The sequence below is a fragment of the Laetiporus sulphureus genome (genome assembly GCF_001632365.1).
Source record: "Laetiporus sulphureus 93-53 unplaced genomic scaffold LAESUscaffold_46, whole genome shotgun sequence".
Classification (NCBI taxonomy): domain Eukaryota; kingdom Fungi; phylum Basidiomycota; class Agaricomycetes; order Polyporales; family Laetiporaceae; genus Laetiporus; species Laetiporus sulphureus.
This window is the reverse complement of record NW_024468555.1, coordinates 165,616-189,667: the sequence shown is the minus strand read 5'-3', so window position 1 is coordinate 189,667 and position 24,052 is coordinate 165,616. Positions and strand designations below refer to the sequence as shown.

The following is a 24,052-nucleotide window of genomic DNA, read 5'->3' as shown; positions in this document are numbered from 1 at the left end:
TACTGCGCGTCTCTTTCTGCCAGCTTGAGCAGCCCTCCCCTCCCTTGCTACATCAGTGCCGGTCCACTGCTACCTATCCTGCTCGCTGTTCCGGTGGCCTGCCACAGCTCTTTTTGGTCTCTCTAGTGTTTCCTGCGGGTCATAGGCTACACTCCGATATTCGAGCCGTTGGACTGGTCGCCCAAGCGACCCAAGCGATCTGCCCAAGATGGCTTCCAATATGCGTGGGCTCACGCAGGTCAGTCGGGACAGCGCCATGCGTTAGCAGATGTCGTTAAATGCTATAATTATGTAGTTTATTGCGGACATCCGAGGTGCAAGGGTTAGAGAACTGGAAGAGAAGAGAATCAACAAGGAGATGGCTAATATCCGGAAAAGATTCAAAGGTGTGCTGGCGCCAGCTACTCGATCTCATGGTGTGACTAATAATTTCGGCCTAGATGGCAATCTGGACGGATACCAGAAGAAGAAGTGAGGATGCTCACAATGGCACTGGCAGATGTATTGATTCGCATGGTCCTTGAAGATATGTCGCCAAAGTCATCTTCACGTATATCCTCGGTTACAAAGTCGACATCGGACACATGGAGGCTGTGAACCTCATATCGAGTCCGAAATACAGCGAGAAGCAGATTGTAAGCTTTCCAGGCTATGTCTGGTGAACGTTAGCTGATTCAAGTTGGACCAGGGCTATCTGGCTGTCACGCTCCTGATGCATGAGAATTCGGACTTCTTGCGACTTGTAGTCAACTCAATTCGCAAAGATTTGAATGACAACAACGAGATCCACAATTGTCTTGCTTTGCACGCCATTGCTAACGTTGGAGGAGTGGAGATGGCGGAGGCTCTGACGGAGGATGTTCACCGTTTATTGATCTCTCCGTGCGTAATTCAATCTTTGCTGCCTTCCACGAAAATAATTTGTGCACAGAACATCTCCCAACTTCGTGAGGAAAAAAGCTGCGTTGACATTGCTCAGGCTATACCGGAAACATCCAGATGTCATCCCCGCTGCTGAATGGGCCCTGCGTATAGTATCAATCATGGATGATATGGATCTGGTGAGCACATTTAACATGTCAGACTGGCATGCAGATCCTGATGACGTGCTAAGGGCGTAGTGGTGTGCGTCACGAGTCTTGTCATGGCTCTAGCGCAAGACCATCTTGACGCTTACGCAGTATGCTATCAGAAAGCAGTCGATAGATTAAATCGGGTAGGACCCGAGTTGTATCGAATGATAACGATGACACTGAGCCCATTGGTAGCTTGTCGTACAACACGAATACCAAGCAACTTATGCATATTACAAGGTGCCTACTCCATGGCTGCAGGTGAAGCTTTTGCGATTACTGCAGTACTATCCTCCTACAGGTCAGATCGATGTTGCACATTTTGCTGAATCGCGACTAAATTAGCTAATCGCAGAGGATACGACATTACGCAAGGTCATGCTTGACGTGCTTCAGACCATGATGAACAATTGTGCCGAACCTTCAAGAAACGTCCAGCACAATAATGCTCAGCATGCCGTGCTTTTCGAAGCGATCAGCCTGGCCATTCACCTCGATACTAATTCACCCCTCGTCACAACCGCGGCTGTCCTTTTGGCTCGCTTCATCAGTTCCAAGGAAACTAACGTTCGTTATCTCGGTTTGGACACGATGGCCCATTTGGCTGCGCGAACGGAGAACTTGACCGCTATCAAGAAGCACCAAGGGACGATCATTCTGTCTCTCCGGGACAAAGACATTTCGGTCCGTCGACGCGCGCTCGACCTGCTTTACAGTATGTGTGATACGGACAATTCGGAGCTGATCGTTGGCGAGTTGCTGCGATACTTGAAAGTCGCGGATTACGGCCTACGCGAGGAGATGGTACTGAAGATAGCGATTTTGACCGAGAAGTATGCTAGTACCTACAAGTGGTATGTCGATACCATCTTGGAGCTGCTCAGTGCGGCGGGTGATCACGTCGGCGAAGAGGTTTGGTATCGTGTCGTACAAATCGTGACCAACACAGAGGACTTGCAGGCATATGCTGCAAAAGTGGTATTTGAGTATCTCAGGTCGCCCTCATCGCACGAGAGCCTCGTTAAAGTAGGCGGTACGTGTTTCCGAGGACGATATGGCGTCCAGATGTCTCATGTTCTATTTAAGGGTACATTCTGGGCGAATATGGCCACTTAATTGCCAACGATCCGGGATACAGCCCGATGGAGCAGTTCCAGGTCCTTCATTCGAAGTCTCAATTTTGCGCTGCACCCACACGTGCACTCCTCCTCTCCACATATATCAAGTGGGTCAACGTCTTTCCGGAGATCAAACCCCAGCTGCTGAACGTGTTCGAACGGTATCGACACGTGCTGGACGTCGATCTGCAGCAGCGGGCTTGCGAATTCTATGCGCTTGCATCTCGTCCAGATGATGACGAGTTGCTGCAGAACGTCTGCGAGGAGATCCCACCCTTCCCTCCAAGAGAGAGCGCCCTCCTCAACCGTCTCAATGGGAAGGACGCATTTGCAGAGAGCACTCTATCTAGGAGGGCGACGAGGAAACCTACACTCACGAAGGCGAATGGGAATGGTTCAGCGACGCAGGATTCCGCGAACGATATCACGAGCTCGTTGATGGGGCTCGACATCTCTGGACAGACACCCTCTACCTTCCAGCATCTGGTCTCCTCATCACCAGCGGCTCTTGCCGAGAAGGGCATTCCGCTATTAACAGTGGGCCCCAATGTAGAGCGGTGGTTTGACAAACTCACGTGGAGTAGCGAGGGTGTGCTCTACGAGGATGTCCAGATCCAGATTGGCATCAAGTCGCGGTACCATGGACATCTAGGACAACTCGCCGTGTACATGGGCAATAAGATCTCTGCTCCTCTTATCTCCTTCACCGCAACCCTCCATACCGAAGAGCCAGACGCGTTGTCAGTGACGTTCGCTAAGATCGCTCCGAATGTGATTCCGCCCCGAACACAATCGCAACAACTGATTCAAGTCGAATGCAAGAAACCATTTACGAAGCCGCCAATATTGAGCGTGTCCTACCTCGCTGGCGCGCAGCAGAGCATCGCACTCAGATTGCCGATCGTGCTCACAAAATTCATCGAACATGTCAAGCTCGGACAGGCTGACTTCTTCGAGCGATGGAGACTGATTGGCGGTCCGCCGCGAGAGGCACAGAGCATCTTCCCCATTAATTTGACTGAGTCAGGTTATGTCGACCGAGAGAAGCAGCGTCAGATCGTGTCTGGTTTTTCGTTGAACATCCTCGACGAGATCGACCCCAATCCAGACAACATTGTCGGTGCTGGCATATTGCACATGTCGGTGGATGGGAAGGTGGGCTGTTTGATGAGGCTAGAGCCCAACCGGGAAGCGAAGGTACGTGTTTGCATAGACTTCGTACTGCTGAACTTTGCTCAACACTGTTGCAGCTTTGTCGTGTAACTGTGCGGAGTACATCGGAAGATGTCGCAGCGGAAGTGCAGAAACAGATACAAAAGCCACTCAGTGCGGACACTTTATCATGACATCTACTTCGCTATTGGCTAGGAACGATTTATGGAGTTACATAGTACATATATTGCTACTGACACTCGTAATATATATCCGTAAAAACAGCAAGAAGACATGGGTTCATCATCGTCGAGCCAGGAACCCGTGGAAGAGGCTTTTCCGCTTTCTTTGCACGTCATCTATCCCATCAGAGAGAGCATCCTTCGTCGGACTGGAGCTGAGGGAAAGCTGATCGGACTTGCTCTTGCTCAGGAGGGCAGAATCGGTCGATGAGGATCGCAGCTGATGATGGAAGGGAGCTCGTGGCATATGTGATGACCGCGGCCTCGTCCGTATCTCATCGACGGATCTGCTCGTTTGAGGCACAGATTGAGAGTGCGCGCACTGACCTGGCTGGTCGCTGATTGGACTCACAGGGACAGATGCATCGGAGGAGGGCTGTGCATAATGAGAGAACTCGGAGTCATCGGGCGCTGTGGCAGGGCGGGCATTCTTCCTCTGCACGCGGCTTCGGAACGGTGTGAGGTTGCGATTGCGATGAGGAACCTTGGCGGGAGAAGACGGAGAGGGAGGTAGCGGGATGTTCGTAGCGAGAGGAGAGGAGTTACTGGGTTGGCTGGAGCTGTGGTGCCGAGGCCGGCTGGCGAGCTGACTGACGCGGTACAGAGCCTGCTCTTCTACCTCCAAGCATTTCAAACAGAATTCATCAAAGGGATGGGAGTCGCCTGAAGGTGTTCGCGAAGGGGTGTAGCCGTGTGAGCGGGAGTAGCGCACGACGACAGCGGTTATCACTGCGAGGTGTTTGGGAAGATCAAGAAGATGTGGAAGGACGGGTGTCGCCTCGCGGTAGAGTATGGGGGAAGAAGCACCACGCTGGCGAATGGCGTTCATGATAGCCGCACGCTCGTGCGCTTCCACGGATGTGCCTGTTGGTTGGTCGGTCTGACTTGGATCTGGTGTTGATACAATCATAATGTAAACAGTCATGCCCTTCAAGCTGCTCAAGAGAAAATCTTTGACGCCACGCATAAAACCTTCCTTGTGGACGGTCTGCAGTAGATGCATCAGACATGCTGCGCGTTTAAAGGTCGAACATACTGACAGCATTTAAATTCGCCAGATTTTGAATGACTTTTGCCACAAGGGTGAGGCTACGCTGGACACGGACTTCAGGCATGCCTGGTATGATGCGTGAGATACCACATGGAACAAGATACTGGTCCAAGCGTACCTGGCCATATGCCGAATAAATGCGGATGCAATATCGCAGGAACGATGAAGCGCAAAAAGCAGAACGCTGACACGCTCTGACACGGCAGTTCTTTGTTGACCTCGTCGCTGACCTGATATCGCTGCTCTACCAGTGATCGAATATGTTGGAACAGCTTCCGCATCTCGCTAGGGGCGTCGACGTGTCAGCTCCATCGTTTCGCACATGACAATCGGACGATCGCAGATATGAGGACGTCGACATACGGTGGACACAATTCTCGCGCATTGTAAATGCAGTCCCAGAACGTCTGGCACCACTGGACGAGGAGCTCGACGTTCTTCTCCGTGCTCTTCGTGCCCTTCCCGCTGCGCGCGGGGTCGACCTCGATCGCGACCTTCTCAGAGCACAGACGGCGAATCGTCGGGCCGACGCTCGCCTCAAGGAACTCTGCGCCATACCACGACATGAAGAGCTCCATGGTCTTGGTGAGCACGGTATTGCCTCGGCTGTCGTGTGTCAGTGGTACAGGACATGAGTGAAGGGGGGAGGAGACAGCTTACAAGAGCGTATTGTGCGCTGTTCACGTTAGCAGGGGTGATTGAAGGCTACGACGATGGTCAGGCTCACATGACAGAGTGCCGTCAACTTCGCGATCGGCGATTTCCATTATGTCGTTGACGAGGACGTTCTTGGCGATCGCGATGGATATGATGTTCTTCGAGATGTGCTTGAGTTTGAGCTTCGACTCCAGGTCGGACATCCAATCTAAGCTGTTCCGAGAGCTAAACGTCTATATGGCCAATTTGGCTTAGAAAAGGATCTGATATTGAGACGACCGGAACAATACCTGAAGCACTCCAGCATATGCGGAGTAGGGAAGGATGATCTCTCTGCAATCGCGGTCAAACATCCGGTACACCGCAAGAGAAGCAACACGCACTCTTCCACCCTTATGCGCAGCCGTAGCTCTCCTGCCTGCATACTCGCAGATGACGTGCTATGCAGCACAGGAAACCAGCCCTCCACATGCTCCCCCCGCCTGAAGTTGACCAGCACGATGAGCACCGCACCCAGCATCGTCGGTTTTGTCAACTTCTTCTCCCTCCATGCCACAATCTCCAAATTCTCGAACGGAGGCAGGTCTGCAAACGTGAACCGCTCCTGCCAGTCCGGCGCGCCAATCCCACGCTTGACCGTCGTCCGCCCGCACAAGCACCCGTTCACGAAAATCTCGCAGTACACATCCATGTCCAGCGCGTCCGTCCCACCATCGTGCTCGTCGCCCAGTGAAGGAGCCGTGAGGTCGTCTATCGCGGACGAGGATGCGGGGATGTTGCGCGGGGCGCCGAGGTTCCTGCCCTCAAGGCACGTGAGCTCGACTTGGCGCCACATGCGATAGAGTCCACCGTCTGCTGGTGCGAGCCAGCGACCGTAGACCTCGGGTACAGCATGTGCGCGAAGGAGGGAGAGCCAGAGGTGCATCGTGCCACTGTCGGGGAAATGGAGGAAGGTGGGCTCGGCGATGGGGGATGCACACCACATCTGTCCGCTGGAGATTGCGATCAGCAAGTCACGGCGACGGTTGGTGGATGTGCAAGACAGGAAAGCACGTACGCGACGCAGTATATGCCGAGGCAGTCCTTGCAGTCGAAGAGAGAGTGGTGAATTGGCCGGATATCAGTATGATTCAGCGCATAGACGTAGACGGACTGGTACAACGCTCCCTGCTGTAGTGTGAGCACTGCGGGTGTTGAATGGTACTCCTGTGCGAGTAACACTCACATCTAAATAGACGTTCAGGACGGGAGATTCGTCCTCTTCCATCAGCTTACAAGTGGCCACTCTCCACTGGCCAGTAGCGAGAGAATTGCGACCCAGACTCAGCCAGCTTGACTTCTCTGATGTATTCACATAGCGCATACATGAATGCCAGGGAATGGTTCACATTGCTGGCTCACATACCCTTGACTTTCCTGGCAGTGCCTTCCGCAGAGCTGCGTACGTTCAGCCTGGACGGTTCACCCGGCTTGTCCAGCCTATCCTGGCTTCTCCTGTACAGTACAGCAGGCTGGACAGTGCGAGTTCAAACCACTGAACAACGACGTGTATCTTGCTGACAGGTCTCGCGCACCTTTCGCAGAGCCGAAGCGGCCTTCGCTGAAACGTACAGCTCAACAGGCACGGTGAACTCTTTCTTCTCAGAGACCAAGCTCTTCCGCCGCCCCGATTTACGCGACCGCTCGGTGGGCGATATCGACGACATGGTATGGAGTCAAGAGAAAGGTATACTATAGCACAGGGTATGGAACTAGGAGAATATCAAACAGGTTGAACAGTTCCCATACGCGTGCATTGGCGGCAGGCAGGTCGAGATCCACGCGTGTGCCGCTGTTGCCGGACTGAGAAGCTGGTGCAAAAGGCAATTCGACAGATTGAGGTTGTTGAGCAGATGCAAGGTGTTTGAGAGTGCTCAGGTGGGGCGAGACATGCGAGGCAGCGCAGTGATGGCACAGCTTCAATTCGCATACAGTCAGATCAGATCTTTACTCCCCTGTGGCGTCTGCTGCAAATACCGCAATGCATTTCAATTCGGGATCATGGTCGGATCAAGAGTTAGTGAACACATCTTCACCAACACCAACCTGTCCCAGGTCACCAGCGCTCGTCATTACTACTCCACAAGTCTACATCGTATGCAAAGACATAAAAAACCCCGGCGAACTGTCCGGATGTGCTGGGTCGGACGCGACGTTTTCTTGACCCCAATGTACAATTAAAATGAACCTATGGTAGTGAAAATCAAATAGTAAACAGACGATGTCAGTATGCAGTTGTTATATGTCGCGCCAACGGGTATCTCTGCGACGAAGCGAGGATATGATGGTCAGTCATGGACTGCTGTCGTAAGGTTTTCTGACTCCGGTGATCCCGTGAGAACGTTCTTCTTTGGCCCCGGAACAGATTACTCCAGTTTGTGCCTGAAGCGAGACATGAGAAATGTATTACATGGCCCGGCATTGGGTACGCACCCATGACCATTCGCAATACCGTTGCCGTTTGCCACAGGCTTGCCATTTGCTACAGCCTTGCCGTTTGCCACGGGCGCCTTGCCCTTTGCCGGCTTCTTGTATGTGTTGATGTAGAACTGGATGAAGAGGACCAGATAGCTCGACAAGATAGCACAGCCGAAGACCGCAGCGGACTCAGTGCCGGCGCAAGAACCCATCGTGGGCAGTAGTGGGCTGAAATAATTGGCTGCATAGTACGAATAAGCTTCAGTCTGACGTCAGTTATTCCGTCCAGCCGTCCAGCCGTGGCAAGGCTCTCACTCACTTCCGAAGTACACGGCGAACAGGTCAATGATGAACTGTGCAATTTGCATAGTCGTCAAATGCTTCTTCCACTGCAGGCAAGATTTCAGAAACCGAATGATAGCAGATAGAGAAGGTATGTACCCAGATCTTGGCACCACCAGCGGTCGCGTAGTAGTAGTAGTCTGAAGCGTTATTAGCACAAAGCATAGACCTACTTGACACGTACTCACACATTAGAACGTGGACAGACAAGTTGATCGAAATGGGGATCCATTGCTGCACAGCATAGTCAGAGTGCATCTAATGAGGCCACACTGCATGCCACGTACCACGCTGGTCTTCCCGTTGAGCTGAGTATAACATAGTAAAGCCGTTGCAGAGTGGTGGTACACGTGCAGGAAAGCTGAAGGACAGTGCACAATCAGTCAACACGCGCCGTAACGCGTCGAGGACATCGTACCGAGAGGCTTCTTCTTGAGCGCCAAGAACACGGTGTCGATGAGCTCGAGGTACTTGAAGTAGTAGTTGATCAAATAGTAGAACTCAAGCCTCTATGGACGCAATTCAGTCAAAAGTAGGTCGACTCAGCAAGAGCAGCAGCATTCACATCCGTCCACATCCCTTCGTTGCACATTGCCCAGAAGGTGCCGTTCTTGTAGTATAGCGGCGCAATCTCCTCGATCATGCAAGCGAGCAGCAGACCACTGCCAGCACTGAGGATAATGTTGTGGAGCTGGAAGAGCCGCTGGAGCTTCAGTGGCGGCCTGTTCTTCATGTACGCTCGTAGACTGAAGACGATGACGAGGTATGCGACGAGAGCCGGGAACACTTCCTGCGGCGTCGACAAGGGTGTCTTCCCCACGACATAGCTCCTCAGGTGGTCTGGGAGCGAGATGGGGACCGTGCGCGCAAGGAAGTCAGCGAGAGGAGCCATGGGGAACCGAAGGAAGAGGTAAAGAAAAGGAGGGGACAGGTTGTTGTTTTGATTTATGGAGCGCGCTTTCGAGGTCGCTGGCAAAAGCGCGTGCTTCCAACAAATTTCGATCCCCGAACCCGACCCGGCGCTTCTCTGGGGACTCCCAACGCAATGTACGCTCTCTGCTCTCCACGCATATATCGTTCGATCCTACTTACGCTCGGAGGTGTCCTTCATGTGAAGGCGACCTTGCTGCGGTAAATTATTCCACGATGCGACATCCTTATAATGCGGTATACTCAACGCCAACCTGTACATGACCGTATATATCATCTCCGACTCACGCGGGCGACGAGGGTAGTCTCGCGTAACCACTCAACGTCCATTCGGCCGCATCCGTCCCCAATGCTGAGATCGCTCTCCACCTCTGCTTGTTCTGTACCGATCCCCAAGGCCGCTCACGGTGCATGGGGGCAATTGGGGGGGGGGGGGGGGGGGGGGAACTGGAATTGGAAACAGCTCATATGGAGGAAAGGTGAGCCACAGTTCTGCGCAACCTAGCTTGACCTGTCCGCATGATCCTGCATAAGCAACACGCCGTTGATCCGGATAAGGCACGTGAAAAAGAAAAGATAGCGTTATGCATTGCAAGAGAGCTTATAGACGGTACTAGTGTTACTGCACGGAGACTACTCAGATGGGGATAGCTAGACGGATATAGATACACAAGTCGAACAAACAAACGATGATGTATAAAAGATTCCAGTCGCCCGATGAGAGGAAGAGAGTAGAAAAGATGTGGGAGTCCGAGGATGCTATGTGATGATGAGTGCGAGCCCGTCCTGGAGGTCAGCTAACAACGCTTTCTCCCTGTCGTGGCATGGTCAGACGATGCCCTGCGGATGATAGATTGCACGACATACTTAGACTCGAAGTGCGCGTTTTGGATGGCTGCTGCCGCTGCAGCTTTCATCTTGTTCGCATCCAGCCCTAACGGCAACGCACAGACAAGACAGATGGGGGAATTGGACGGCTGCAGCCGATAAGAGGCAGTTATCTATGAGATCAATTCAGCATGCTGTCACTTCGTTGATATGCCACGTTAGAACTTACCCCCGAAGAGCGGAGCAATTCCACCAAATTATGGACGAATAATAGTGAACGCGAACGTAGATCATGAAGGTCGTGAAGGTCGTAACCTGCTCGATCGCAATCAGACGACTGACGCAACGTAGGGCCTGTGCGGCACGTACATGTGGGATACGACGAGGAGCATATCGTCGGAATTGTGCAGTGCAATCGCACGGAACGACCGGAACGACGGATTAATCTAGAAGAAGGCTCAGCAGATTGTACGTAACAAAATAGGGGGATCGACCTACTGTGCAAAGGGTTCCAGGGCGTCTTCAAGGTCACCCAGCTGCGACACATTCATTGCAATCAGCGTCGAGCGACCTCAGTAGGGCCTGCACGCTGCTCACCTCGTTCAACTGCACATCCAAGGGCTGATGGTCGTCGACGTGCAGAGGCAGCTGCGCAGGCTGGTGGGCTGGCTGTGGCATAACAGACATCATCTTGACAGAAGACTAATGTTTGACTGGATGGTGGGGCAGAATGTGGGGAATGGCGAGTCAAGCTGGAGCAGCGGGGCTCTAAGGTCCCCTCTGGAGTGTACTTATATGTATTGTAGAAACGGGCTCCTCGTTGCACCCCTTCGCGGAGCATCCCGGGAAGTATAGCGTTACACGGGACTGATCGGTGGCAGAGACAAAATAAGTTCGAGAACAATTCTCGGCTGTCAGCTGGTTTTAAAAGAGTTGCCACTCTGAACGAATAACTCGATGCCATCACATGCCGACCCGGAGCGCTCGCGGCTCGCTGTCACAGCACCATTCGATGTCGGTGGAGCAGAGGACGAGGCAAGGATAGTCGAGCGGGGGTGGACGGAATGGTAGTTGGAAATGTACTACCGAATCGAACTCTCAGGCTCATGGTTTTGCAAGGGCGTGTGGGGAGCGGGGAAATGCGTAGCTAATTCTGTCTCGTTCCTTGGATGCTATAGACCTGCTCGGGGCACCGCGCTGTCTAGATAGTGCAAGCTACGGCAATTAACTGCTACAAACGATGGTTGGGAAAGATCCGGAAGATGAGCGATAAATGCTGGCAACGGTGCGAAAACACGACTACTATCGTACGTCGCAAAAGACTAAAGCACCCCCTCATGGATCAACATACAGCCCAACATTCTGGCCAGCCTGAGGAATTTCAAGGCGGACGCGGAGGGAGTAGGGTCCTTACGTACTTTCGGGAGCATAGGGTCCAAAAGGCCACTCTGGAATATCGAACACTGAGCAATAGATCCCTGAAGGCCTGATCCTTTCCCAGTCCCGCTAAACATGATGCCGGTCACCGCAGTCGTTCGAATACTTGTTCGATCGACGATGGTGAAATCGCAATGTGATGCCTGCCGTACATACACCGTCGATTAGTCTACCTACATACACGCCCTCTCCGTCCTCCGCCTTTCGCCCACAACCTCAGACTCCCTTACTGTCGCTGTCTACTGCAGTTGTAGCACGCGGGATATTAAAAAAAATGGCACTGAACGTGATCGAGGAAGTTGTGAGAGTCACTTGATGATTACCGTTTTGGGCCGTGACGTCCAAGACAGGAACGTGTTCGCGGCGCTCAGTCCTCCACAACGAGTGTATCTGTTGCCTTCAATCTCGCTCGCATATATCGCCGCGATTGGCTTACAGCACAGGGCCCGTTTTGACAATGGTGTGGTGGTCGGACCCCGCCAAGGAGGTCTTGAACATCGTGTGTATCGCTCAGGATTGATGCGGAGTCGGCTGCTCATTGCACCACGGTTACAGGTGTTCAATCGCCTCCTCGCCCCATATGTCGAGAATCTGGACATGGGACAGGTCAGCTATGGAATCGGGCAAGGTGTGTGAACCGGCAATTGCTCACTCTCAGGTGCTGATGGGTGCGGAAAGGTCGTGTAACCTTGAGGAATCTGCGGCTGAAGAAAGGCGCTCTCGACAAGTTCAGACTGCCAGTCGATGTGATCGAAGGTGTGGTGACTCTTTGAATGCTCGTATGAGACGTTTAACATGCTTGCAGGTCACCTCGGAAAGTTCACGCTCTCCCTGCACTGGATGAATCTTGGGAATCAACCAGTGGAAGTCTTGGTCGAAGATGTATACCTGCTTGTTGTGCCCTCTGCCGAATCCACGTATGATCCGGAAGAAGAAGAGAAGAGGAAACAAGCGGCGAAAATGGAGCGTCTCGAGAATGCTGAACTATTGCATGTGCGTGGCCAATCAGACGTATCGCAAGGCAAGACAGCGTAGGAAGCTATCACATTCAACTGATAACTCATATGTCCGATAGACTCTGCAGAGCCACAAGGCTTGATCGAATCGCTCATTACCAAAATTGTGAATAACCTCCAGGTATCCGTGAAGAACATCCATATGCGATATGAGGACAAAATGAGTGTTCCTGGAGTAAGCATCGGCGTTCCATCCTAGCATTAAACGCGTTTCTAACCGCTTGTGCAGCATCCTTTTGCTACTGGTTTGACGTTGGCTGGATTTACTGCCGTATCTGTCAATGAGCTATGGGAGCCCGCGTTCATTGATAGCAAGGCTGGCGCGATTCATAAGGTAAATTGATCAGATGTTCTTCGGCGAAATTCTGCATATACATCTAATTATGTATAGCTAGCCAAGCTCGAATCTCTAGCACTCTATTTCGATACCGATGCAGGGAGCATGGCAGGACTTTCTCATGCGGATTTCATTCAAAGATTTACTGAACAGGGAAGCGTCTGTACTCAAATTTAGAGTTTGCTGGCTAAATCCGCGCAACACAGATCTCGCAAGGGGACTACATGCCGAACCATCAGTTCATTCTCAAGCCTGTGACAGGGGAAGGGAGGGTAGGCAACGCAACAGGACTAATGTATACATGATCTGATGGGTTTTCCAGATTATGATGAATCACGAACTGACGAAAGACACGCCACGTTTCGATGTTCAGCTGTTCTTCAACGAAATCGGTGTGCTTTTGGATGACAACCAATATCGGGATGCCATCTCGCTGGTCGACATGTATCATTTTTACATGCGGCAGCATCAGGTGAGCGAATCCTTGACTGAGAAGTCTGCTGCTTCTTAGCAATAACCACGCATGTAGTATCAGAGATACCGCCCGTCTACCGAGGAGTTCGAGCAAAATCGACCAAGAGCATTAATCCGCTTTGCCGGACGGGCCATTCTAGATGAGGTACATGAACGTCGAAGGAGGTGGGCTTGGGCATATTTCGCCGAACGACGTGACGATCGCCATCGATATCTCGAGTTGTTCAAGAAGAAACAGCTCAATCCTCTTTCAGATCCGGTGAGTCATTAAAGCTATCATTAAAGCTATCCCTCCGGCATGCTCCGTAGCTCATGCGATAATCATGTTCAGGAGGCGGCTGAACTTACGTCTCTTGAAGAGAAGCTCTCTTATGAGGACCTCCGGTTCTATCGCTCTATCGCGCGCTCGCAGCTGCGCAAAGATATGGCGTCACGGAAGAAGGTGGAAGAAGAGAACAAGCAGAAGCAGGAGGTTCAGGCTCGCACGAGCTGGTCCAGCTGGCTGTGGGGCTCTTCCAGCTCTTCTGATACGACAGAATCAAAGCTGGAAGATTCCATGTTCACCGGAGAAATGACGGATGAGCAACGCAGAGAACTGTACGAGGTCCTCGACTACGATGAGAAGGCTGCTATCGCGGAATCCCTGGAAGTGCCGCGTGACGCTCTCAAGACACGTGTCGTTGCACAGCTTGATCGGGGATCGTTTGCGTTGAAGATGGATCCGCATGGACGCGATGCGGAAATCACATCTATCGTGTCCGATGTATTCCAGGTCACCTTCATCGAAAGGCCAGATAACTTTGAGACGTCGGTGTCGCTTGGAGGTTTTGCGGTCTATGATGGCACGACGAAGAGCACGCTGTACAAACAGATAGTGCACGTGCAGGAGAGGCAGGGCGGTGGCGATGTGGTGAAGACCCAAGCAATTCGTGAAGGGGAAAAGATCACAGAAATGGTTGACCCTTTCTTCTACCTCAAATTCGAGCAGAATCCGCTTGATGAACGAGCCGATAGTGCACTGCAGGTGAAGATGCGCTACATGGAGATCGTCTACCACAGAGGCTATGTCGAAGCGATATACAAGTTCTTCAAGCCGCCTTCTAGTCAGTTGGAGTCGGTTGAGGCGCTCTTGGTACGTCACGAGACTCGTAAACACGACTGTAGCCTCATTCAATCTCAGGATGTAGCGAGTCAAACCCTGGAAGGTCTACGGAAAGAGACACGAGCGGGGCTCGAGTATGCGCTGCAGACGCATAAAACTCTTGATGTACACATGGACCTAAATGCACCCATCATCATCATACCCGAGGAGTGAGTGGTGCCGCATGAAATTGTGCCGTTCTTGCTGATGACAATTCAGCATCACGACGCACGAGTGCAAGCATCTTGTGATTGACGCCGGACACATTGCCATCGAGAGCCAGTTAGGCAACAAGGACGCTATTAAGGAAATCCAAGCGAAGCGCAAGCAGGAATACACCGAGGAGGACTACAAGCGTTTGGAATCAATGATGTACGACCGACTGTCAGTGCGACTCAAGGATACTCAGGTAGGTGCTAGTGGACTGCGCGTATGGTTGTACCAATGCTTCCGTAGTTCCTCGTTGGCAATGATCTTCAATCATGCATGGATGCGTTGACATCTGAAGGACACGACAATTTGCATCTATTGGAGCGCATAACGCTCGATCTGCAAGTCCAGAACTCCATAGTGCCGACTGCCTACAACCTCTCCCGTTTCAAAATCTCGGGACATCTGCCTAGCCTGCAGGTCAACCTGTCCGATACGAAGTACAAATCTCTTATGCGGCTGATTGACGTTACTGTCCCGAATTTCGATGGTGATGAGGACAAGGCAGTCGCACGTCCGACACTCGGTCCTCATGTATCGGGCGCGTTCAGGCTGCCGTCAGGGCTATTTGACTCCGGCAAGGCCGAATACAGTGTAGATGATGGACAAAGTGAGACTGCATCCGTTGCTAGCGATGATCATGAAGATGAAGAGGAGGAGTTCTTTGATGCTGGAGAGACTATCACAAGTGTATGCGAGTTTCACACTATCGTGATGGCATCGTTATGGACTCACAATAAGAGCAGGCTTCCGCGCTGCATCAACATCTCGTGGAGTTCAATTTCCAGGTAGATGTTCTACGGGCATCTCTCTACAAATCTACCGTGGATGGCGGAGAGAGAGCCATGGGCGATGTCGCTTTCGAGCGGTTTGCCCTTGCCTTTTCTATGGCCAAGTATGTTATGACTGTCGATATCAACTTGAGGTTAGTTGTTGCATCACCGTCCTGGCGTGCACTAAATCCTGATGTAGCTCGGTATCCATGAACGTTTTCCAGCCCGGCAAGGAACCAATGGAATGCATTTCCTCGGCTGGGGAGAGCAACAACGAGGACCTCTTGATAGTCAAGTATAACAGGGTCCAGCCTTTGTCCCCGGAATATCAGTCGAGATACCAAGGCATCGATCAGAACGTCGACGTGAAATTCACCACTTTCATTTTCCGTGCTGCTCCAGAACCAGTGCTTTCTCTGTACGAATTCATCATGACTACGTTTGTGCCGGATAGGACGAATACTACCCCGAAGCCTTCGCCAGATGTAGCTGCTGCTGATACAGCGATCCTCATCGGGCAGAAGGCAGCAAACGACAGCGTTTCAGACAAGATCAAAGTGGTCCTCAAGTTAGCCGGAATCCAAGGTATATCATTGCTTTCACGGCAGCCGTAAACAGCTGTACAGAGCTGACATTTGGCGTAGTCATCCTCATCAACAACGATATCAGACTCGCCACGCTCTCACTGTCGACGGCAGATGTTTCGATTTTTTTGCGCGCAAATACCATGCACATCGGGGGCAGACTAGGCAGTCTGGACCTGTGCGACGACTCTCCCATAGAGACTTCCCTCCCGGCGTTCAAGCAAATTCTCTCAATTGAGGGAGATAACTTTGCGGAATTCCAGTATCAGACCTTCGACCCAGCGGATAAGATTAATTCCAAGGGTGCCATGTCAGCTGTATCCCTCAAGGCCGGATCGTTGAAAATGCACTACTTGGAGCAGTCCCTGCACGATATCTATCTCTTCGTCACGAAACTTGCTAAGCTCAAAGGGTTGTATGATGCAGCTGCCGAGGCTGCGGCGCAGAGGGCGTCAGAGATTGAACGCATGCAGTTCGACGTGTCGATCAAGACCCCCATAGTTATTTTCCCATCTGATGCTCGTCAATCGCAGGATGTGCTCACATTGCGTCTTGGCGAATTCAAAGCCAGTAATAGATATGAGGGCGTCGCCGCCCACACCGCAGCTACTCTTCATGGAATACAGCTTGCATCGACGATATACTACCAAGGGAACGAGTCCTTCGCACTCAAGCTTGTCGATGACATCGACATCGATGCAAACGTCATTCAGATTAGCGGGATTGATCGCTCAAAGAGTATCGACCAGCCAGATACCCAGGCATGTGACACTTTATTCTCTCTAATATTTTCTCTGTAACTGTCTTGATAGGCTGCAATAGACATATCCGACGTCCGTTTGCATTTGACTCAAACGCAGTACAGTCTGCTCATAATGCTATCCGAGTCCATTCCTAGGGTGTTGGCCGGTGCGCCCGAAGGCGATGCGCAAGCTACCGAAGTCTCCGCTGTATCGCCTCAGACCTCAAGCGCGCAGATAGCTTCTCCGTCGACACCGATGGTAGACTTGCAACCAGAATTGCGACCGAAGGAGATGCCTGGTAATTTGCGCAGCTGGACTTCGCTGGATCTAGTTGTCACGGTTGACGCTGTCAAGCTACATCTGTACGATGATTCAGCGATCATGGAGTCCAGCCTCAAAGAACACGGGATAGTGCGATTTGCCTTGAATCACAATAGTCTGCGGATGAAGCTTCTGGCAGATGGAGCTATTGAAGTGCAACTGATATTCAAATCATTGACGATGAACAATACACGACCTGGCAACTCCAAGTTTCGGGAGATCATACCGGCCGCGAAGCATGAACGCAATCAAGTAATGCTCTTATACACGAAGTCTCATACGGACGATTCTGCCCTAGCGGTCGTGACAATAGATTCGCCTAAGGTCATCTTTGCCGTCGATCCCGTCATTGCATTGTTGTCATTTTTCACAAGCCCATTCTCAGCTGACCTTACACCCCAGTCCGATATTGCTAGTAATCGCTCGGATGGTACAGGTCGAAACGATACGCCGTCCTCTCAGATAGGTTTCCGCCTCGACCTCCATGATGTCTCCATTAGCGTGCTGCAAGATGATTCCGACCCAGAGTCGCAGGCCATCCGTCTAAGCGTCAAACAGATCCTCCTCTCACAACAGGTTCGCTCGCACGCTCATCGTCTCAATAATCACGCTGACTCAGCCTGATGCTAGGGTATACTTGCTCTCAGTGTAGACCATCTTGGAATGTCGCTTACACGTATGGGCCGCGAGACCTCGGAGAGTGTGCGCTTTCTGGATGATGTGGACCTGACACTATCGATGGACAGTCGATCGAATTCATCTCACCAAATGACGAGCATACAAATTTCGGTCAAACCGATCATCTTTCGTTCTTCGTATCGCGACATCGACTTGATCATGACCATCGTTAACCGGGCTCTCGAGTTGTATGCCCAGTCAGCGGCGTCATCTCAGCAGATCTCTCCTAGTCGAGAACATTCACAGTCAACTCCGGCGAAACGACCCTCGCTTGGAACGTCTCCTCGGAAAGCCTCAAGAACTGGAAGCTCTCATGTGAAGGCTATCGGTCAATCCCATGTGTTGGTCTCGAAAGAACAAGCAAGTTAATCTCCGGGAGCTGCATTCAATTCTATCCTAACCTGAGTTCCTTTCTCACGCAGTTCAATGGATCCTTTGACGGTTTGCGTTTGGTACTGATCGGAGATCTTCATGAGCAACCGTTGCTACATATCAAAGTGAAGCCATTCATTCTTGGTGCCAAAGATTGGTCCGGAGAAGTAAGTCATAATGTCCTGCGGAGGTATTATTAGGCTAACATGCATAGTTACATGCAACGTCGACTCTAGGGATTCATATAAGTTACTGGAACATATCTAACTCTCATTGGGAGCCGCGTCTGTATATGATTCTCAAAAATTTTCGCATCATCTAACACTTCGTCGACAGTGATTGATCCATGGACGTTCACGGTATCGGTATGAATCAGCTTGATACCTGACTTTTGACCCAACTGATTGTTTGTGCAGATCACGAAGACTTCTGTGCCGGATGGCATGGAATCCAGCATATCCTCGCGTGACCGCCTGGATATCAACGTGACGACGACATTCGTCGAGCTTGCTATCTCGACAATGAAGATGCTCGGCCAGGAGGGAGCAAGTGTCCTTCGTAAAGCTCGAGGAAGCTATGCACCCTATCGAATATTCAATCGCACTGGGTCTTCGATCTTCGTCTGGTCGGATGTTGACGGCAGCACCCATGTCAAGGAGACGACTTCCAAGCAGATCACTAGTGGCAAGATGGCGGACTGGAGATTTGACGATTGGAAGACCATGCGCGAGGTAAGTCGAATAGAAGCATGGTACAGTATTAGACTCAACAATGTCAAGCATGTGACCTCCAGCGGGCATAACAGCATAGGCCTGCAATTCATCGGCAAGCCATGGGAGCCTCTGCGAAGTATTCCTCTAGATAGAGAAGGCGAATTTACATTCTCTTTGAGGCCTCGAACTGACAAGTATGCGCATCGATTACTTGTGGAGGTTCGAGTTCAGGGCAACGTCAAGGTGGTCACGCTTCGGTCCATATACAGAGTCGTGAACGATACGTTATATCCATTGGAGTTGACCTTAGTGGACGAGGCTGGACAGCCGGTCCATTCTGTAGAGAAAATCGGTATGTCTGAGCTCGATATATCGGCGATACAATTTTTCTGACTGGATTCAATAGCACCAGGGCAAGACTATGCACTTCCCATCGAGGCAGTCAACAGAGATAGGATACGCGTGCAGCCTGATCGTGTGTAGCACCTTCGTCCGCTTTCGCTAGCCATACTAATATTGTTTCTTTGATCAGAGGGATTCGGGTATAAGTGGTCACACGCCGTCCGATGGGAGGACCTTGTGGCTAAGCGCGATCTGACTCTGAAGTGTCCACACACGGAACCAAACGAATCTGCATTCCGCTTCCAAGTGTGGGTTGAGACTAATGCTACCGAACTCACTACACGGTGAGAAGAATCCTGCAAGGGATCCTTAGTAGTCATGTGATTGAATGCTCATCTTGTTGCCAGTAAAATCCCAAAGATCACGGTGAGATTACGTGCTCCCATCGAATTGGAGAATCTCTTGCCGTATAATATCGAATATCGCATCTATGACAAAGACACGGATCAAAACTGGCGAAGCTATCTCCGAATGGGTGGCGTGATGCCTGTGCATTCGGTGGAGCTGGGACATCTCATATTGTTGAATATTCTGGTTCAGGAGACGCGTGCGTGTTCTGGTTCTTTAACTGTAAAAGCTCGCTTCAATATCCAAACTAGCGTTCAAGCAAAGCGATTTCGCCATTATCAACACCGACGGTAGCTCAGACTTCGATATCGAGCATCGTCTTGTTCTGAGGGATGCAAGAGATCGCAAACTCGAACTGAGATTGAATTACGTGTGCGTCGCCAACAATGCGTATCTCTTGAAGATAGTCCTGATTAAGTTTGAAACAAGGCGTCATGTCGATGGTGGTAGTTCTTTCAAAGTTCAGATATACTGCCCGTATTTGGTGATCAACAAGACGTCCTTGCCATTTGCTGTACGGCCAGGAATGTCCAATCGCATCGCCTCGTCGCAAGAAATGGCGGGCGAAACACGACGAGGTTCGTGCTTCCAGGCTGCATGGAGCGAACATTTCTGATGGAGAATTGCAGAAATACTTGCCAAACCAATACCATTCAGTATGGGCTTCTATACACCTGCTGAGCCGATGTTGAAGATCTCTTTCTGTAGTGCTCTCTCACCCGAACGACCAAGGAAAAGATTTCGCCTTCAGAATAGGCGACTCAGTGTGGTCTTCTGTATGAATCAAGCGTCTTCTTTCGTAACGATGGTGATGATGATAGATTCACTATAGGTCGTAACTCTTGATGCCCCCGCTGCCGACACACGGCTAGCCGTACCTTCGCAGGTTCAAAGATCAGAGGAAATCCATATCGGACTTTCGTGGTCGGAGGGACTCGGAAAGTATAAACTAACCAAAGTGATCACCCTTGCTCCGAGATTCATCATCAAGAACAACTTCTCGCGAGCCATCGCGTTCCGCGAGCACGGGGTCGCACCGCGGGGACGTTCCACTCTAGATCCTGGGGAACGCTGCTCTCTCCAATTCATACGTACTGGCGAAGAAAAGCTTTTAACTATAGCACTCCCAGGTCTGAATGCGCAATGGTGAGGTGGATTGCCTCGTTAAATGTGCATAACCCACTGATTTCGTAGGTCTGCACCTATTAACATGGAAGACATTGGTTCAGTACACTTCCGTCTGTACGGAACCGGAGAAAGTGGTGTGGCCCAGTTGATGAGAGCAGACGTGAAGATCGAGGGATCGACAATCTTCATCTTCATTTTCGAAGCGACTGAAGGATGGCCTTTCACGATTGAAAACGATAGTGACTTCACATTCACGTTCTACCAGTCGGTAGGTGATTGCGCATACGTTCCATAACCGAATTAATGTCTCTTTCTAGGATCAAACGCGTTCCAATATCGATGCTCCACCAACGTCGGTGTCAAGGTATAATCTCCCGAAGCAATCAAGAGTCGACTATGCATGGGACTATCCAGCTGCGAGGGACAAACGAATTGTACTCGCAGTTAATGACTTCAGACGCGCTGTTGATGTCATGGAGATTGGTGATCTTGTGCCTTTCAGATTCTCAGTACGTCTCCCGTCACACACATAAAATCACATCTTCTGATGTGAGCAGGAGCGCCAGAGCGTGCGAGCAGTGTCATTGGATGTTCGGGCAGATGGTCACAAACAAATCTTGCGGATTACGAACTACAACCCAGAGCAGAGCCTATATCGACCAAAGCGCAGCACTTCTGTATCCTTGAATAGGCAAGATACTGTAAGCGGCAGCCAGGATGCCTTCGAAGCTGTTCAAGCGGACACGCACCCCTCTCTCATTGTCACCGTGGATATGGAAGGTGTTGGCATATCCCTCATCAATCGTAGGATGACGGAGGTTGCCTACCTGTCGGCGAATGCTCTTAAATTCGAATACACAGACAGCGCTATGTCACAAGCGGTCAATTTATCCTGTGGCATTCTACAGATAGACAGTCAGCTGCATGATGCCTTGTTCCCTGTGGTTCTCCAGCCCACACCTATTTCGCAAGAATCTATCGGTGTCGCGTCTCTTCCAACCGTTCAAGGCTCGGTGATCTGGCTCAAAGATCAAGGTTTGTATATTTGTCTTATATTCGATGTGATCATATTACCCGTATCCACAGCACATGGGGTGTTTTTCGTGAAGTACTGTTCAATCCTTTTGCAAGCGTTGACTATAGAGGCGGACGAGGGCTTCCTATGGGCTGTGCTCGATTTGACCAAGATTAAAGGAGCATCTTGGGATGAGGGGCAGCAGGAGTGAGCGATATCAACAGATTTTATGGATGATTTGTTTGACGCTGAAGCAGCGTTCTCATCCAACACCCCGAAGAGATTCCGGAACCTCATGAGTTCTCGGATGGACAAGACCTATATTTTGAGGTGCTGGAGTTGCAACCGATCCGTCTCTCCATCTCCTTCATGCTTACCGGAAAGGTCAGCAATGAAGACACGTGAGTGAACTCTAATGGCGCCGTTGTCATAGCTGATTGGATATAGACTGAGTCTACGCAATCCACTCGCCGTCGTCGTGAACGCCATCGTAATGACGGTTGGCAATGTCAACGATGCTGCCCTTGAGATGAATGCGCTTGCAATCAAAGACATGCGCCTTACCTTACCGGATTTACAGGGCAGAATCATGCATCATTATCAACAGGAGATTCTACGACAGCTGTATCGGATACTAGGATCAGCAGACTTTATTGGTAATCCGGTTGGATTGTTCAACAATGTCAGCTCTGGAGTGGCGGACATTTTCTACGAGCCCTTCAATGGCGCTGTAATGCACGGTAATTCCGAGCTGGGTGTTGGTATTGCCAAGGTACTTGACGAATTATGTTTACAAATGGTAGATGCTCACCGTCACGTAGGGTGCAGCGAGCTTTGTCAAGAAGACTGTTTTCGGATTCTCCGATAGCATGACCAAATTTACCAGTAGCGTCGGCAAAGGTAATCTTCTTACGAACTTGCTTCAACAATGTCCCTCACAGTCGTCTTCAAATCAGGGCTATCCGCGACTACCTTTGATCCTGAGTTCCAGCTTCGTCGACGGATGAATCAGAGACGGAATAGACCTCGCCATGCAATGTGAGCTGCTTGCCAATATTGAATATTTGTGAGGCTTATATACGCATAGCTACGGTGTTACCGCGGGCGCAGATGCCTTCGCGACCAGCATCGCTAGTGGCATAGAAGGGATGGTCGTACGTGATCTCTCCCATATGGCGTGGCCTTCTGCTCAACATTGCGTTAGACCAAACCTTTGGAGGGTGCCGAATCCGAAGGAGCAAAGGGATTCTTTAAAGGGGTCGGAAAGGGCCTGATAGGGTTCGTAGCCGTGATCATGGTAGTTCTGTGCTAACATGGATTTGATTAGCGCTGTCACGAAGCCCGTCGTAGGCGCGTTCGATCTTGTTGCCAATTTGAGTGAAGGTTTGTCTATCCATCTATTAATTCGAGATTAAGCTCACTTTTGCTAGGTATCCGCAACACCACCACTGTCTTCGACGTTCCTGCGCGCGATCGTGTCAGACTTGTAAGCGTTCGCCATTCTCGTACATGAATAATGCAAACTCATGCATGATAAGCCGCGTCTGACCCCGGCTGATGGCGTTCTTGTTGTAAGTTGTCTCGTGTACACAGGAAGGTTTCATGTCTCATGCACTATGCAGCCGTACTCAAACCGTGAGGCCCTCGGCCAATTTTGGATGAAGGACCTCAATGAGGGGGCTTATCGTGATGAGCTCTATGTCGCTCACATCAGTAAGCCCTACAGACATAAGGAGGCAAACTTTGTAGTTAACGTTGCACAGATCTACCAGGAGGTGACAATGTGGTGCTCCTAACCGCTTCAAGAGCGCTATCATTTTGGTCGAACAAGTTGCGCCTGGACTGGGATCTTCCTTTAACTCTCGTCCAGGGGGTCACAATTGAAGATACGGGCATCCGATTTGCACATAAATCCGGAAAAGACCATGACAAATTCGTGTGCATTCCTGACAAGAACACGCAGACGTGGTTCTTTGGTCAAGTCGCAGCAGTCGTCAAGGTCTTCAATGCTCGACGGCGTATGGACTCATAATAGCAATGTGTATACTTACTCGTCCCTGTAGAACATATCTGGAATGTATTGATACCAGTCTCTCAACGTGAGCCTATGGTGCAATAGATGATATTGTGAAAGTGCAAAGACTGCCAAACTACATGATTAGACTCGACGGTGGTCTGCGTAATATTGAAATGAACGATTGAGAATGACACCAAGGGTGACATTGATTAAGAACCGCACGAAAAGATCCAGTACAGAACAGTAGATGAACAAGTATGCGTAGATGGTATAGGCGAATTATCAACTTCCGAGAGTAGTCGGGCGAGCGACGATCACGATGTCTTCACTCGCCCTTGCATCTTGGGTCTGACGGGGTACAGTCGCGGTGCCAGCGCTAGATCCTCGCTCTCTAGTTTTGGATGCTGGTACGCTAAATTCGGCATGATGCACTGCAATTGGAGTACTATGTTCGCTGTCGTTAGTCTCGCCAGCGTTCACAGTGACACCCTCG

General features: G+C 50.9%; 5 protein-coding genes across 5 annotated transcripts; 2 read left to right on the top strand and 3 right to left on the bottom strand.

Moving 5' to 3' along the window:
* Positions 1-208: 208 nt before the first annotated feature.
* On the top strand, positions 209-3,537 carry LAESUDRAFT_661340 (Adaptor protein complex AP-2 alpha subunit; the record flags this gene model as incomplete). The annotated part of the gene is made up of 11 exons (XM_040904930.1): positions 209-238; positions 296-386; positions 441-471; positions 527-635; positions 689-882; positions 932-1,061; positions 1,115-1,216; positions 1,269-1,374; positions 1,429-2,106; positions 2,160-3,388; positions 3,442-3,537. The coding sequence occupies 11 exons, from the start codon at positions 209-211 to the stop codon at positions 3,535-3,537; spliced, it is 2,796 nt and encodes a 931-aa protein (XP_040760449.1).
* Positions 3,538-3,646: 109 nt separating this feature from the next.
* LAESUDRAFT_762594 (Rho GTPase activation protein) lies at positions 3,647-6,999 on the bottom strand (the record flags this gene model as incomplete). Its single annotated transcript, XM_040913126.1, has 12 exons — positions 3,647-4,573; positions 4,626-4,702; positions 4,755-4,921; positions 5,000-5,242; positions 5,297-5,312; positions 5,364-5,526; positions 5,584-5,626; positions 5,677-6,285; positions 6,351-6,460; positions 6,519-6,634; positions 6,699-6,804; positions 6,868-6,999. 12 exons carry the CDS (start codon positions 6,997-6,999, stop codon positions 3,647-3,649), a joined length of 2,709 nt encoding a protein of 902 aa, XP_040760448.1.
* Positions 7,000-7,698: 699 nt separating this feature from the next.
* LAESUDRAFT_661348 (GNS1/SUR4 membrane protein) lies at positions 7,699-8,984 on the bottom strand (the record flags this gene model as incomplete). Its single annotated transcript, XM_040904931.1, has 7 exons — positions 7,699-8,009; positions 8,070-8,139; positions 8,192-8,232; positions 8,281-8,326; positions 8,380-8,453; positions 8,511-8,601; positions 8,658-8,984. The coding sequence occupies 7 exons, from the start codon at positions 8,982-8,984 to the stop codon at positions 7,699-7,701; spliced, it is 960 nt and encodes a 319-aa protein (XP_040760447.1).
* A 475-nt stretch (positions 8,985-9,459) lies between these two features.
* On the bottom strand, positions 9,460-10,846 carry LAESUDRAFT_729947 (uncharacterized protein). Its single transcript, XM_040909749.1, has 6 exons — positions 10,448-10,846; positions 10,349-10,386; positions 10,220-10,296; positions 10,080-10,165; positions 9,890-10,023; positions 9,460-9,836 (listed from the first exon to the last, which is right to left on the bottom strand). The coding sequence occupies exons 1-6, from the start codon at positions 10,538-10,540 to the stop codon at positions 9,782-9,784; spliced, it is 483 nt and encodes a 160-aa protein (XP_040760446.1). The 5' UTR covers positions 10,541-10,846; the 3' UTR covers positions 9,460-9,781.
* Positions 10,847-11,744: 898 nt separating this feature from the next.
* LAESUDRAFT_661166 (vacuolar protein sorting-associated protein 13) lies at positions 11,745-23,574 on the top strand (the record flags this gene model as incomplete). Its single annotated transcript, XM_040904917.1, has 47 exons — positions 11,745-11,786; positions 11,843-11,915; positions 11,966-12,043; positions 12,093-12,298; positions 12,374-12,478; positions 12,533-12,637; positions 12,695-12,799; positions 12,847-12,912; positions 12,963-13,112; positions 13,170-13,373; positions 13,446-14,246; positions 14,295-14,425; positions 14,475-14,664; positions 14,712-15,155; positions 15,209-15,390; positions 15,438-15,823; positions 15,883-16,587; positions 16,645-17,462; positions 17,517-17,905; positions 17,971-18,103; positions 18,151-18,220; positions 18,273-18,301; positions 18,353-18,667; positions 18,716-19,001; positions 19,056-19,126; positions 19,184-19,335; positions 19,399-19,598; positions 19,651-19,771; positions 19,829-19,977; positions 20,029-20,055; positions 20,108-20,175; positions 20,232-20,545; positions 20,594-20,795; positions 20,845-21,036; positions 21,085-21,562; positions 21,614-21,749; positions 21,800-21,943; positions 21,990-22,314; positions 22,364-22,442; positions 22,499-22,580; positions 22,630-22,696; positions 22,747-22,820; positions 22,870-22,925; positions 22,973-23,028; positions 23,081-23,113; positions 23,165-23,255; positions 23,306-23,574. 47 exons carry the CDS (start codon positions 11,745-11,747, stop codon positions 23,572-23,574), a joined length of 9,399 nt encoding a protein of 3,132 aa, XP_040760445.1.
* Between the last annotated feature and the right edge of the window lie 478 nt (positions 23,575-24,052).

What these genes read in the sequence shown, in the direction of transcription:
- LAESUDRAFT_729947 (XM_040909749.1), bottom strand. Translation starts at nt 10,540, where the DNA reads ATGATGTCTGTTATGCCACAGCCAGCCCACCAGCCTGCGCAGCTGCCT. An exon ending in GCCCTGGAACCCTTTGCACA is followed by an intron (nt 10,297 to 10,348) that starts GTAGGTCGATCC and finishes GCCTTCTTCTAG; the next exon opens with ATTAATCCGTCGTTCCGGTC. An exon ending in AATTGCTCCGCTCTTCGGGG is followed by an intron (nt 10,024 to 10,079) that starts GTAAGTTCTAAC and finishes TTGATCTCATAG; the next exon opens with ATAACTGCCTCTTATCGGCT.